Source organism: Gobio gobio, assembly GCF_949357685.1.
Source record: "Gobio gobio genome assembly, chromosome: 22".
Classification (NCBI taxonomy): domain Eukaryota; kingdom Metazoa; phylum Chordata; class Actinopteri; order Cypriniformes; family Gobionidae; genus Gobio; species Gobio gobio.
The window spans coordinates 41,582,969-41,598,915 of record NC_137118.1 but is presented as its reverse complement, the minus strand read 5'-3'; the positions used below and the strand labels follow the sequence as shown (position 1 = coordinate 41,598,915).

Here is a 15,947-nt window from a genome sequence, read left to right as displayed (position 1 = left end):
CCATTGACATCCATATTTGGTTTTTCATAATATGGAAGTCATAGGGACCAGCAACAGTTTGGTTACTGACATTCTTTAAAATATCTTCTTTTGTGTTCAGCAGAAGAAAGCAACCCACACAGGTTTGAAACAACTTGAGGGTGAGTAAACAATTCATTTTAATTTTAAGGTTTTAACAAACATGACACTGCGCGTTTTATTACAAGGTCACGCCCCCTTGTTTTCACGTGTTATTGTTTTATAATCGCATATGACATACATGGTATTGTAAATACATTTGAAGATCAAGAAAACCTTTTCTGGACCTTTCAAATTTATTGTTATATACTTTATTTTTATTTTATTTATTTTTTTAAACCCTGCACCCAGTCGGAACTCTTTATGGGTGCACCAACATGTGCACCACTCAAAATAGACCCCCTGTATATAATATCAGTCTTCCGAGAGGTGGCGCCCGTGGAAGGTAGCAACTCTCCTTTTTAACTCTCATTCAAATGTCAAGATGTTTTACGTTTTTTGTAGACGTTTGTGAACAACAAGATTATGGTTTAAATACGTATTACCTATGCCCACCGATAACAATTAAAGACAACATTCGGGCCACTGATGCGCGCACTTGTCATAAAAATAGCCGTTCCAACTAAATTTTTTTTCTTCCTGTGACTCACACGTGACATATTTTCCCTCAATCTTGTGGAAATGCAAGGGGTTTGATTACATCTGCTCTGGTGGTAGATGAGGTGGTTGAAGTTGGCAGAAGGGGGATCCAAAGTGTTTATTCTAGACTATGATCCCATTAAAACGCAGGAAAGTGTCTCTAACTGTAAGCCAACAGAATGACACCTGTAAATTTCCCCATGTTTCAATATTCATATTGGAGAGAAAGATGGGGACATCTAGAAGAGCATTTCTTACCAGACTAGGACGGAGCAAAGGATTTCTTATTAAAGAAACCTACAGGTACGTTTGCATTACATGTTTACCATGGTATTGGCACAGTACTTTTTTGTAATGGTATCATAAAATAGGGGTTATTAATCTTTTAAATTGGATTAAAATACATTATTTCATACTATTGTACATTACTATAGTGAGTAGGGGAATAAAGAATATATATATATATATATATATATATATATATATATATATATATTATATATATATATATATATATATGAAGAGTTCAGATGCAAAAGCCTCTAAAAGCCACTTCGGTCAAAAATGAGATAACGATACTGAGTGAATGCTCTCCACGTATAGTATACGTTCATAAAATACTTTCACTTCAAACCCACTAAATCCCAGCCTCAGCCCATTCAGAAGTACCTGCACTTAGGTAGAAACCTATACATAGAAGCCTGTCAAAAATTATTATTTTAAAGAAAAACATCAGACGGACTTGGAAGCTTTTGCATCTGAAGTCTTCATATATAAAACTAATTTTAGATATATAATATTAATTTTACAGTGTATAAATTGGGTGTTTATAAATGATAGATGCCTGTTAAATTTTAGGATGGGTCAAAAATGATCATATTTGGGGGTCCGTGGCACCTAAAAGATTGAAAGTCTTCTTGTTTGTTTTCTCTTACAGTTCCTCCATCACACATATTGTGTCAGAAAACAACAGCGGAGATGAAGTCCAGGCCTGGCTGGACAACCAAACAGGACGAGACACTTCTAGTTCTGTCCATTTGTTGGACGTCAGGTGGTTTACAGAGAGCATGGAGGCAGGGCATCCCGTTCCAGTTCAGGACAGACACGCATTACAGGTACAAGGGCAGATCTCTCTTTTATTGACACATTACTTTAAAAAGAGCAAATGACGTAAGTATTTAAATGTGTTTCAGGTTAACCCAAAACCCAACATAGATCCAACTGCAATGCTGATAAAAAATTATGCCTGTCAAAGACGGACACCTTTGAAACACCACAATTCATTTCTAACAGTGAGTTATTTGCTGCTTTCTGTTTAGTCACTTCCATTGAGCTAAATATGAACAGTTATTTGATACTCTGTCCTGTAGGACGCTCTTGAAATCTTGGCTCAAAATGCAGAATATAATGATAATGAAGGACGGAGCGTCGCTTTTAGACGGGCAGCCTCAGTCCTAAAGGCACTTCCCCATCGAGTGAAGAACATGGAGGATCTGAGGTCTTTGCCCTGCCTGGGTGACCATTCACAGAGGGTTATAAAGGTGACAATTATGCTTTCCTGTAGCTTAAAGGGTTAGTTCACCCAAAAATGAAAATTGTCATCATTTACTCACCCTCAAGTTGTTCCAAACATGTATAAACCTATGTATGAACACAAAGGAAGATATTTTGAAGAATGTTTGTAACTAAACAGTGGGACACCATTGATCAATGGATTTTTCTCCATGTGAATAGTAAATGACAGAATTTTCATTTTTGCGTGCACTATCCCTTTAAACAGTAGAGCAGTAGATCATGACACCAGAAATGCCAAGGTCATAAATGTAAACTTCTCTCAAAAATCCATATTATCTAGATATTTCTGTTAAAAAGCTTATTTCACTATTTAGGAGATTTTAGAAGATGGATCATCGAGAGAAGTGGAATCAACAAGACAATCAGAGCAATATCAGGCCATGAAGGTATTTTCAAAAATTGCATACTATTCATACTATGTACTATTTTTGCAGAAATATTCTATTCTTAATAATGCCATCTGCCATTATAAATGAAATGCCTGATTTCTAACCTTTAGTTTGTGAATTATAATGTCGCATCTTCCTTTTCTGCAGGCACTTACGGGTATTTTTGGGGTGGGAGTGCGGACGGCAGATCGCTGGTTTAGAGAGGGTTTGAGATCTCCTGATGATTTGGTTCGCACAGGACAACAGTTGAACCGTGCACAGCAAGCGGGTACAGCCTTTCACTCTGCTAAATTAGTGTAATTATATTCATAAATATAGAAATATTTGTATCAAACAACCTATATAATGTATATATGTGTGTGTATGTATGCATGTGTGTGTGTTTCTCTCAAACAGCCTTTGATTGAACATATATATATTTACACTCACTGGCCACTTTATTATGGACACCTTAAGTGGTTGCACCTTTTTACCATTAAAACTGCCTTAATGCATCATATTGTCATAATAGCATCACACAGTTGCTGCAGATTTGTCGGCTGCACATCCATGATGTGAATCTCCCATTCCAGCACATCCAAAATCTGATCTACTGGATTAAGACTGGTGACTGTGGAGGCCGTTTCATTGTCATGTTGAAGATGATTTGAGCTTTGGGACATGGAGCGTTATCCTGCTGGAAGTAGCCATCAGAAGATGGTACACTGATCATAAAGGAATGGACATGGTCAGCAATAATACTCAGGTCGGCTTTGGTGTTTAAACGATGCTCAATTGGTACTAAGGGGCCCAAAGTGTGCTAAGAAAATATCCCTCACACCATTACACCACCAGCAGCCTGAAGCGCTGATACAAGGCAGGATGGATTTATGATTTCATGCTGCTTACGCCAAATTCTGACCCTACCATCTGAACATCCCAGCGGAAATCCAGACTCCTCAGACCAGGCAACGTTTCGCCAATCTTCTATTGCCCAGTTTTGATGAGCCCGTGTGAATTGTAGCTTCGGTTGCTGTTCTCAGCTGACAGGAGTGTCACCGGTGTGTCTTCTGCTGCTGTAGTCCGTCTGCTTCAAGGCTGGACGTGTTGTGCGTTCAGAGTGGTGTAATGAGAGATTATTTGAGTTACTGTTGCCTTTCTATCAGCTGAACCAGTCTGGCTGTTCTCCTCTGGCATTTTCGCACTCAGAATATTTTCTGCTTTTCGGACCATTCTCTGTAAACCCTACAGATGGTACGTGAAAATCCCAGTAGATCAGCAGTTTCTGAAATACTCTTAAATCACCTTTCTTCCCCATTCTGATGCTCAGTTTGACTTCAGCTGATCGTCTTGACCATGTTTACATGCCTAAATGCATTGAGTTGCTGTCATCTGATTGGCTGATTAGATATTTGCGTTAATGAGCTGTTGAACAGGTGTACCTAAGAAAGTGTCTGGTGGTGTATATATATATATATATATATATATATATATATATATATATATATATAATATATTATATCTCAAACAACAATCTGCATGTATAAGTCCACAAATAAATTAAAAGAACATGTTGCACCGTTATGTGGAACTTCAAAAAAAAAAAAACTGAATAGAATTTCAAAACCTCATCACTTTCAGGAGTCCAGTATTACGATGACCTCCAGAAACCCGTCACTAAGGCGGAGGCTGATGCCATCAGTGATATCGTAGAGAAAGCTGTATGCGCTGTGCTGCCGGGAGCAGAGATCCAGCTCATGGGAGGGTTCAAGAGGTCAGATCATGCCTTAATACTGTTTCTTTAAAGCATTTTTGAGCATCCATGTCCATTTTAAGTCAAGTCAATTTTGTTTTATAGTGCTTTTCACAATACATTTTGTTTCAAAGTAGCTTTACAGAAAATCATGATGTTAATGTTTATAATATCCTAATATATTCATGCTTTATAGTTGCATTTAGCTGATTAGAGCTGGGTGATAATATAGTCAAGCAGTTAAGATAATGTATATGGTATATATCGCTTTACGTGAGTTTACTGTATTACTGTATGCAAATAAAGTTGGATTTACTATATAACCAGCTTTATATAGAACTGGATGATAATATACAGTGGCATGAAAAAGTATGTGAACTGCTTGCAGAATCTGTGAAAATGGGAATAATTTTAACTAAATAAGAGGGATCATACAAAATGCATGTTATTTTTTATTTAGTACTGTCCTGAATAAGATATTTTACATAATTATTTTTTACATATTGTCCACAAGACAAAAAAATAGCTTAATTTATTAAAATAACCCTTATAAAAAGTTTATGAACCATTGGGGGGGGGGGGGGGGGGGGCTTTTGAACAGGATGAAGATGTCCAGATTTTTCTTTTTTTGTTTAAATATAATTTTTTTTCATTTAGTACTGCCCTTCAGAAGCAACAGAAGATACTTGCATGTTTCCCGGAAGACAAATTAAGTACAATTTACCTTGATTTTCAAATTCAATAGGTTTTCACCCCCCGGCTCTTAATGCGTTGTGTTTCCTTCTGGAGCATCAGTGAATGTTTGAACCTTTTTTAGTAGTTGTGTTTGAGTCCCTCAATTGTCCTCAATGTGAAAGATGGATATTAAAATCATACAGTCATTGCTGGAGAGGGTTCAAATATGAAAAAGAGGCTGGAAAACTGAAGAATGTGCAGGACCTGGAGGATTTTTCTGAAGAACGTTGGGCAGTTTAACTGCTCAGGACAAACAAGGGACTCATGAACAACCATCACAAAACAAAAAAACAGCCTTGGATCATCCAGGGAACGACACACAGCACTGAGAATCAATGGTTCATAAACTTTTTATCAGGGTTATTTTAATAAATTCAGCTATTTTTTTGTCTTGTGGACTATATGTAAACATTTTTTATGTAAAATATCTTATTCAGGACAGTACTAAATAAAAAATAACATGTATTTTGTATGATCCCTCTTATTTAGTTAAAATTATTCCCATTTTCACAGATTCTGCAAGCGGTTCACATACTTTTTCATGCCACTGTAGTTTAGGTTTTGTGACGATAAACAATCAAACAGTTGAGATTTGTTATATAGTTTATGTGAGTGTAATGTATATATGTGGATAAAGTTGGATATACTTATAAATCATATTTTATATATAGAGTTGTGCTATCAATTTAGTTTACATATTGCAGTTATATAAACAATCACACAGCCAAGATTTGTTATATAGTATATATTGCTTAATGTGAATGTACTGTATGTATGTTGGTAAAGTTGAATCTTCTATATATCCAACTTCATATATAGAGCTGTGCGATAATATAGTTTACATTTTTTGATGAAATAAACAATCAAACTGTTGGGTTTTGCCGTATATATTTTAGGGGGAAGGAAGTCGGTCATGACGTGGACTTTCTCATAACACATCCAGAGGAAGGAAAAGAGGAAGGACTGATGCCTAAAATCACAAACTGGCTGGAGGAGCAGGTACTTGTGAAGTTCTTTGAATAGTTGGATGATCCAATCCATCCCTCGTGTCTGTTTGGTGTTGTACATGTTACAACATAAAAAAAACCTCACTTTACTCATGCAAAGAGTTTTTGCTCTTTTTTAAATGTTTTCTTTACAAAGTTACATGTATTTTTCATCAGGGTTTACTGCTATATCAGAAGACGACCAGAAACTCTTATCTGGAAAAAATGGACGGTCCAGCTCGAGCTCCTAGTAACATGGATCGCTTTGAGAGATGCTTTTCCATATTTAAGCTTCAGGCATCTGCTGTGAGCTGCGAATCGAATTCCACTGCTTCTGTTCAGGATGTCAGTCCAGGAAGTGAAACTGAAAGAGTCGGTGAGCAGCTTTCAGAAGCGTCAGGCTGGAGAGCTGTACGGGTAGATCTGGTGGTCAGTCCCTACAGCCAGTTTGCTTTCGCTACTCTGGGATGGACAGGGTCTAAGGTGTGTGGCTTCCTTACTTCCGAATGATTAAACTGCTTCGAAGTTTCACTACTTTTTCTTTCTTTTTTTTCTTTTTTGGTTTCAGTTAGTTTTATTGGCTGAGTAGTTTGAAAACAAACACTTTTAGTAGTACTTTTAAGTAGCCTGATACCAGCCGAACTTAGCCCTGCCCACAACATTTTAAGGTCGGGAAGTTTGGTCTGAACTTGATCCAACTATGCTCGAACCAGAGCTTTTTGGACCAATCAAATTGTCTGGGCGGGCTTTATACGATGGTGGACAGATGATCAACAGTAATGTAATCATTCACGTCACCAAAGAGCGATTGGGTTTAATTTGTTTACTAAATGGATAACTTGTTCATATATGCGTTCACCTTTACTGTTTCTCTCAAAAATTATGATTGTGTCGGTAAGTACTCCGTGTATCCTTAAATTCTTTTTACAACACCGGCAAAGATCGTTTACACTCATCTTCTTCTTCTACTTCTTCCAGCGTGCGTGCAGTTGAGTTCTGTTGACAACTATGTGTTGCTTATACGTCACTTACTCCGTTGCTCTGATTGGTTGTAGGCCTATCCAATGGAGTGCAGAGGCATTTTCTTTCCTGGTTCGGTTGAAACACGCCCCATAATCACAGCCCAATGGAGGAGCATCAGACTCATATTCTGACTAGAATCTGAGTATGATGACCTCAGGCTAACTTTTAAGTACTTAATTTATACATTTTCATAGTCAGAAGTGAAATAATTGATTATTGATTGAATTTTTTTTATCAAAAGTTATATATATAATTGTGATTAATCAGTCAAATTGATTAATTGCAATTAATCGCATCTAACATAAAAGTCATAGTGTTTATATAATGTGTGTGTGTGCATATACATACAGACACACACACACACATGTACAGTATGTGTATGTATATATGCACACACATATATTTATATAAACACAATCTTTTATTTTAGATGATTTTAGATTCGCGATTTATCAGTTTCACAGCACATATATATTGTATGTTGATGCAATGGGATCCAGGCAGACAAGCAATGATTATGTCACCGATCAAATTTGAATACGGGATAACACATTTATTAAGTTAAAAGGTAAAATTATAGAGACAAACAAATTAATCAAGTTAATAATAATTTATAATAAAATCCAAAGTATTGTATCTAACAGATGAAGATTGTGGAGATCGGAGTATAGAGGAAGTAGGAAAAAAGAAGTACGTTATTTGCAGATTGAAAGGAGAGGTAGAAGAGATGAAGCAGAAGAGACCAGCAAAATAATTTGAATATATGCAGGAAACTTGCATCCTCTTAAACTTATGTCATGGTCTAATAAGGAAAGGTCAAACAGACTTTTCCATTGTGTCGTAGTTGGTGTAACGGCTAGGTCGGCGTACGTGGTCTAATGACAAAGATAGAGGAAAATACAGGGTTTTTCCTACATTGAAAATTTTTTGCCGGCCGCCAAAACAAATTTTTGTCCCGCCAAAGCCTTATTTGATCAGTTATTGTGATTTATGAGTGATGTAGAATAGATGACTGCTGCGCTTGCATTAAAGGGTTAGTTCACCCAAAAATGAAAATTCTGTCATTAATTACTTACCCTCATGTCGTTCGACACCCGTAAGACCTCCGTTCATCTTCGGAACACAAAGGAAGATATTTTAGTTGAAATCCGATCGCTCAGAAAGGCCTCCATTGGCACAATGCACGGTACACGGTAATGCATCATGTAGCTTCAAAGCGTTATGAATCAGCGAGTCGAATCATGATTCGGATCGCTTGTCAAACCGCCAAACTTCTGAAATCAAGTGACTTTGGCGATTCAAAACGCTGAATCGACTCACTGATTCATAATGCTTCGAAGCTTTATGATGCCTTGTTTTGAAATCGGTCATCATGATATAAGTCGTTATTTAGGGTTTTTTTGCGCACAAAAACTATTCTCGTCACTTTATAAAGTTATTGTAGAACCACTGTAATGAGATGGACTTTGTAACGACGTCTTTAGTACCTTTTATGGGTCTTGAGAGTGTAAAGTGCATTGTGCCAATGGAGGCCTTTCTGAGCGATCGGATTTCAACTAAAATATCTTCATTTGTGTTCCGAAGATGAACGGAGGTCTTACGGGTGTCGAACGACATGAGGATAAGTAATTAATGACAGAATTTTCCTTTTTGGGTGAATTAACCCTTTAACTGAGTGACAGAGAGAACGATCACAGAGCTCCTCCCCCACTCGCACTCTCTCTGTCTTCAAAACAAGCATTCGCTTTCTAATATTTCACATATTACGTTAATCAAAATCAAAAGGTCGGAAGACCGAATCCATGTTGCACGTGGCGCTATCACACAATGTTTTCCTTTAATTACCGCTGGGTGTGAATTGCGCTCAAAAAATGTTGACTCTTCTCTGACCAGCTGACATAAACCATACTTTCAATAAACGGAAAACAAATCCTATCCAGTTATGAAGTGTTTTCTGTGTGTTGACAAATCTTTCGCGATGAACAGAAGGGATTCGCACACAACGCGTGTGCTAATGTCTGATTCGCGACCTATATGACTCCTTTGAACCGAATCATTTTAACGACTGGTTAGAACAACTGAACTGTCCAACACTGAACTCACGAATCAGTTTAATCATTTACTCAGAACATCTCTGAAATGAGAACACAAGTGTGCTTACCCAATTTAGCAAGAGTGGGTGTAAGAGTTAGTTTTAATTATCCAGTCTTTCAGCTTATTTATGTTCACAATGTGTAGTAAAATAAATAGCCTATAAATAATTTAGTTTAGACTGGAGAGAGAGGTGAACAGAACAAGAACAAGAACAAAATTTGTTATTAGCTAGCTGATAATTTTATGAAATTGTATATGGCAGAATCATTTGATCATTTTTTAATACTACTTTTTAATATTGATATGATTATATACCAAAACAATTATCTGTAAATAGTGTAAAAATAAGGTATCAAAATAAGATAAGCAAAAATTACAAACTTTCTTTGTATTTATTTCAAATGTATTGTCAGTATTGCGCTTGCAGATTACGTGGATAGGGTACTTTTTTACTGTGTGTATGGATGACCATGTCTGTCAGCCACCACCGAAGACCATTTTTGACCCAGGAAAAACCCTGAAATAGATATATGAGGTGTTGTTTTGACACCTTTAAGCATGATCTCATGTCTGCAGAGATGGAAACAGACATATTTTGATACAAAGGTACACCACGTAATCAATTCTGATGGAAAATACACCCTCGATCTTACAGCACAGAAGAGTCACCAAAGATCTTACATTTGGAAATAATAAAGCATATCAGAGCATATAGTGGAAGGTATGTAAATAATTAAAGAATTCAATAACGTGAAAGAATAATAATATATAAGGAATAATTAATAAAAGAAATAATATGAATAAAGACATTATCATAAACATTGACCATTTTGGATACACCACATTTAAAGGGATATTTCACCCAAAATGAAAATTCCCCCATAATTTACTCACCCTCAAGCTTTCCTAGGTGTACATGACTTTCCTTTTTTAAATTAACACAATCAGAGTTATATTAATAAATATCCTGGCTCTTTCCAGTTTTATAATGGGAGTGAATGGTACCTTAGATTTTGAAGGTAAAAAAAATGAATTAATCCAGAAAATTCTAAAAGTACTCCGGGGGGTTAATAAAGGCCTTCTGAAGCAAAGCCATGCGTTTGTATAAGAAAAATATCCATATTTAAATCTTTATAGCCTAAAATAACTAGCTTCTGGCAAACAACTGTACGCAAGTCGCAACTCGTGACGCGATGTATAACTCCGATTGTATTTGTCTGAAAGAACAATGTCATATACACCTAAAATGGAATTTTAAATTTTGGGTGAACTATCCCTTTAAGATACGTCTATATAGTATAGTTTTTATTAATTTAGTTTATTGCAGTTTTGGTTATTTAGTACATCAAGTTAAGTTTTACTCAACTATAATAACTAGGGGTGTAACGATTCATCTACTACATCGATGTATCGATTTATTTTCCTACGATCTAACTACATCGATCTGTGCTCGGCAAGTTGGCCTTCCGGACGACATATATCGATCTAACATCGTTTTAAAAGGTAATCAATCGATTGTATCGATCATAGGAAATAACGCATTGGATTTAAGCACGTCAGACTTTAAATGGATGTTTTTTCTTAGCACTTTTAATGATAAAGGCGTTAAACGTTACTCGATTCAGTCTGCCTATCTGTGACATCATCGCCACGCACGCACCAGCAGCAGCGCTAAGAAAACAAAACAGCATGGCGGATGGCAGAGGAGAAGCCAACGAGCGAGAAATTATCAAGTCACCAGGAGAAAGAGCTAAGTTAGTAACGTGTTACCTGTACTTTCAACCCTTGCTAAATGTTACCTGTGCATTCCTGGGACCAGTGTGCCAGCAGCGCGAGTTTTAGTACTGCTGGTGATATAGTGAACACACAGAGAAGAGTTCTGCGGTCAGATCATGTTGATATTTTTGAAAAAGAAATATGTAGTCATTGAAGAGTAGTTGGTTACATTTTATCTTTTGTTAAATATTGTTTGTTTATTAAACTGAGAGTAGTAGCAGGTTCAGCCAGTTTATTCAAACTGAAGAAATGTTGGTTGCACTTTATTTTTGATATTAATATTGTATTTGTATTATTTTAATGTTGAAAAACAACAGCAAAAGTAACAGGTACACCTACTATTAATTAAACCTGAAGAGAAGTTAGTTGCACTTTATTTTTGATATTAATATTGTAATATTATTATGTTGGATAACAAAAGCAGAAGTAGCAGGTTAACCTACTGTTGAAATGTTGGTTGCACTTACTGTGCTTTTATTGAATATGTATTGAATATTGAAAATGAGAGCAGAAAAGGTTAACTTCCTGTTAATTCAACCTAAACTGTTGGTTGCACTTTATTCAAATAAAATTTGAATGCATTTGCCATTAATTGTTGTTTACTTGTTTGTTTATATCCATAATTAATTGATACCTGATTCCCTTACAAAAAACAACTGGAATCTAGGAAACTTCACCTGCACTGACCAGTATCCAGATATTTATTTCAGTCACACAATTTTTGGCTAAAAAGTTACTGAATCGATTTCAGGTCACTGAATCGTTTCGGATCGTATCGTTCTAAATGAACCAAAATCGTCCTTGAATCGTATCGACAACCTCAAATCGTGATACGAATCGAATCGTTGTTAAAACGAATCGTTACACCCCTAATAATAACCCTGATATACACTCACCTAAAGGATTATTAGGAACACCATACTAATACTGTGTTTGACCCCCTTTCGCCTTCAGAACTGCCTTAATCCTACGTGGCATTGATTCAACAAGGTGCTGAAAGTATTCTTTAGAAATGTTGGCCCATATTGATAGGATAGCATCTTGCAGTTGATGGAGATTTGTGGGATGCACATCCAGGGCACGAAGCTCCCGTTCCACCACATCCCAAAGATGCTCTATTGGGTTGAGATCTGGTGACTGTGGGGGCCATTTTAGTACAGTGAACTCATTGTCATGTTCAAGAAACCAATTTTAAATGATTCAAGCTTTGTGACATGATGGATTATCCTGCTGGAAGTAGCCATCAGAGGATGGGTACATGGTGGTCATAAAGGGATGGACATGGTCAGAAACAATGCTCAGGTAGGCCGTGGCATTTAAACGATGCCCAATTGGCACTAAGGGGCCTAAAGTGTGCCAAGAAAACATCCCCCACACCATTACACCACCACCACCAGCCTGCACAGTGGTAACAAGGCATGATGGATCCATGTTCTCATTCTGTTTACGCCAAATTCTGACTCTACCATCTGAATCTCAACAGAAATCCAGACTCATCAGACCAGGCAACATTTTTCCAGTCTTCAACTGTCCAATTTTGGGGAGCTTGTGCAAATTGTAGCCTCTTTTTCCTATTTGTAGTGTAGATGAGTGGTACCCGGTGGGGTCTTCTGCTGTTGTAGCCCATCCGTCTCAAGGTTGTGCGTGTTGTGGCTTCACAAATGCTTTGCTGCATACCTCGGTTGTAACGAGTGGTTATTTCAGTCAAAGTTGCTCTTCTATCAGCTTGAATCAGTCGGCCCATTCTCCTCTGATCTCTAGCATCAACAAGGCATTGTCGGCCACAGGACTGCCGCATACTGGATGTTTTTCCCTTTTCACACCATTCTTTGTAAATCCTAGAAATGGTTGTGCGTGAAAATCCCAGTAACTGAGCAGATTGTGAAATACTCAGACCGGCCCGTCTGGCACCAACAACCATGCCACGCTCAAAATTGCTTAAATCACCTTTCTTTCCCATTCTGACATTCAGTTTGGAGTTCAGGAGATTGTCTTGACCAGGACCACACCCCTAAATGCATTGAAGCAACTGCCATGTGATTGATTGGTTGATTAGATAATTGCATTAATGAGAAATTGAACAGGTGTTCCTAATAATCCTTTAGGTCAGTGTATGTATGTGTATGGTTTCATATACAATCTTTTTGACATTTGTAGTTTTCATTTCCATTTACTGTGTATTTTGTCTAACTTCAATGTGATGTTTTCTGGATCTCTTCATTTAAGTCCAATAATGGGATTGTTTAACTGTCATCACACCTGACTTCAATCTCGTTGTGTTTTGAGGTCAGTTATGTTCACTCATGATGTGCTGTTTGTTCTGCAGCTGTTTGAGAGAGAGTTGAGGCGATGGGCGGGGCAAGAGAAGCACATGTCTTTGAGCAGTCACGCCCTGTACGACAGCAAACAGGTGAGCCACATGGGCATGTGTCTACTAAAAGTATATCATAATAGCTATAGTATGTTAAAGTGCCCCTATTCTGCTTTTTCAGATAGTAACTTTCATGTAGTGTTTCATATAGTGTTTGTAAATGTAAAAGGTCTGCAAAGTGCAGGATAAATGGGGTTATTGTCTCCTAGAAGAACCAATTCTAAACTGCCTGAAACGCGTCGACAGTAATTCTAGTCTTACTTCCTGCATGAACCTGTGTAGATTTGTAACTGATTTGCATGCGGTCTTCACTGGCTGCTCACAAACAATGTCTACTTTGACCCTTGGAGCTGAGACTGGAAGAGTTTGGTTTATGTTGTCGACATAAATACACTTTGCTGCACTAATGATCCAAATGATTAGGACTCGTGGTGGAATTGAAACAGTAAAATCTGTGTATCAAGTGCTGTGGAAGATATGGAGCTGAAATCAAGTTATGGTAATGGGCATTTTGTTTCCGACACGAGCTGTAAGCTTTCGACCAATCACAACAGACTGGGCCAACTGACCAATCAGCGCAGAGCAGGCTTTCGGAAAGGAGGGGTTTAGAGAGAATCCTAGATCGGACCGTTTAAGACGCTGTGAAAAAGAGCTGATGCTATGAATATTTTGATTAAATTAAAGTGTTTTTTTGACCTTGGATGCATGAAAACTTACTACACAATTAGGAGTCTTTAAAACAGCATGTAGGGGCACATTAACATATTCTGTGTAATTGGACATATAAAATACACTATATTGCCAAAAGTATTGGGACACCCCTCCCAAATCATTAAATTCAGGTGTTCCAATCACTTCCATGGCCAAATGTGTATAAAATCAAGCACCTAGGCATGCAGACGCTTCTACAAACATTTGTGAATCTGCCACTGGACTCTAGAGCAGTGGAGACGTGTTCTCTGGAGTGACCAATCACGCTTCTCTGTCTGGCAATCCGATGGACGAGTCTGGGTTTGGCGGTTGCCAGGAGAACGGTACTTGCCTGACTGCATTGTGCCAAGTGTAAAGTTTGGTGGAGGGGGGATTATGGGATTGTTTTTCAGGGCTTGGCCCCTTAGTTCCAGTGAAAGGAACTCTTAATGCTTCAAAATACCAAGACATTTTGGACAATTTCATGCTCCCAACTTTGTGGAAATAGTTTGGGGATGGACCCTTCCTGTTCCAACATGACTGCGCACCAGTGCACCAAAGCAAGGTCCATAAAGACATGAATGAGCGAGTTTGGTGTGGAGGCACTTGACTGTCCTGACCTCGACCCGATAGAACACCTTTGGGATGAATCAGAGCGGCGACTGCGAGCCAGGCCTTCTCGTCCAACATCAGTGCCTGACCTCACAAATGCGCTTCTAGAAGAATGGTCAAAAATTCCCATAAACACACTCCTAAACCTTGTGGGAAACCTTCCCAGAAGAGTTGAAGCTGTTATAGCTGCAAAGGGTGGGCCAACTCCATATTAAACCCTACGGATTAAGAATGGGACGTCATTTAAGTTCATGTGCATGTAAAGGCAGGCGTCCCAAAACTTTCGGCAATATAGTGTACCTTTTGGCCTAGGTTGTATATGTCAACATTAAATGTTTAACTGTAAAACTGCTCAATACTTTGCTAGAATAGCTACATTTACATCTCTCTCTGTAACATTATACAGAATCTGTATCTCAGAGCAAAGACGGAAGAGGAGATTTTTGCCTACCTGGGTCTGGAGTTTATTCCTCCATCTGAGCGCAATGCCTGAATCCACTCTATCCATCTCCAGTTATCACTACAAATGTGCCAGTGCTTCAATCACAGAGCCAGAGTCTGTGTTTAGCACCGTAGCTTCAGGTTTTAACGTGGTTCTTTTTAAATAAGGTAATCTCTTTTATCAGATACTTGAATGTTTACAAGATGTCGTTCTTACTTTATACTTTTTAGTTCAATATTTTAATAAAATCTGAAAATGTGTCCCTATTGTCTCCATGTTAGCGCAGCAGTAATTGGACGTTGTGTTTGGATAAATGACCATTGGTGGTTTCCTTTTTATATCTTCTGCATATAGTGCATATTGGTTTGGACTTGATTTTATTGTCTTAGCTGCTGGTGGTGTGATTGACTACAATTTATACTTTTAGTTTTGATACGGTTGCATATACTAAACATATAAATGTTGTACTGACATTTGCGGAGATGTACGGAGGCTCTTTTCAGAGAGAATATTTGATGCATGTCTACACATCATATATGCAGATGTGTTTGTGGTTAGATGATGCCTGACATTATTCTAACCTCCTTTTTGTGCACCTGGTTCATTTTGACCCGCTTTTCTCAACCGCCAAACATCTTTACATGCTCATTATATATTTCACACATTTCTTTTTGAATACTGGGAGAAAAAAGACTGCATGACTAAAAAAATAAACACACATTCAATTCAGCAGCCATTTGCTTTTCTGGCATTGTACTTAAAATAAAGATATTTTTCAACCAAAAAAAACAACTAACTTAAATTTTTTTAACTTAATTTCCAAGTTAAAAATTATGTACAATTATGTAAAATTGTCAACTTTAAA

General features: G+C 37.5%; 1 protein-coding gene across 1 annotated transcript; it reads left to right on the top strand.

Annotated features, from left to right (window-relative positions):
- Positions 1 to 12: 12 nt before the first annotated feature.
- polm (polymerase (DNA directed), mu) lies at positions 13 to 15,342 on the top strand. Its single transcript, XM_079805052.1, has 11 exons — positions 13 to 960; positions 1,595 to 1,772; positions 1,851 to 1,949; positions 2,028 to 2,198; positions 2,547 to 2,618; positions 2,769 to 2,889; positions 4,242 to 4,374; positions 5,985 to 6,087; positions 6,252 to 6,557; positions 13,294 to 13,377; positions 15,047 to 15,342. The coding sequence occupies exons 1-11, from the start codon at positions 788 to 790 to the stop codon at positions 15,131 to 15,133; spliced, it is 1,527 nt and encodes a 508-aa protein (XP_079661178.1). The 5' UTR covers positions 13 to 787; the 3' UTR covers positions 15,134 to 15,342.
- Positions 15,343 to 15,947: the final 605 nt, after the last annotated feature.

Excerpts from the sequence above, each read along its gene's own strand:
- polm (XM_079805052.1), top strand. The coding sequence starts at position 788 with ATGATCCCATTAAAACGCAGGAAAGTGTCTCTAACTGTAAGCCAACAG. Across the intron at positions 2,619-2,768 it reads AGCAATATCAGGCCATGAAG|GCACTTACGGGTATTTTTGG; the intron begins GTATTTTCAAAA and ends CCTTTTCTGCAG. Across the intron at positions 4,375-5,984 it reads CTCATGGGAGGGTTCAAGAG|GGGGAAGGAAGTCGGTCATG; the intron begins GTCAGATCATGC and ends TATATATTTTAG.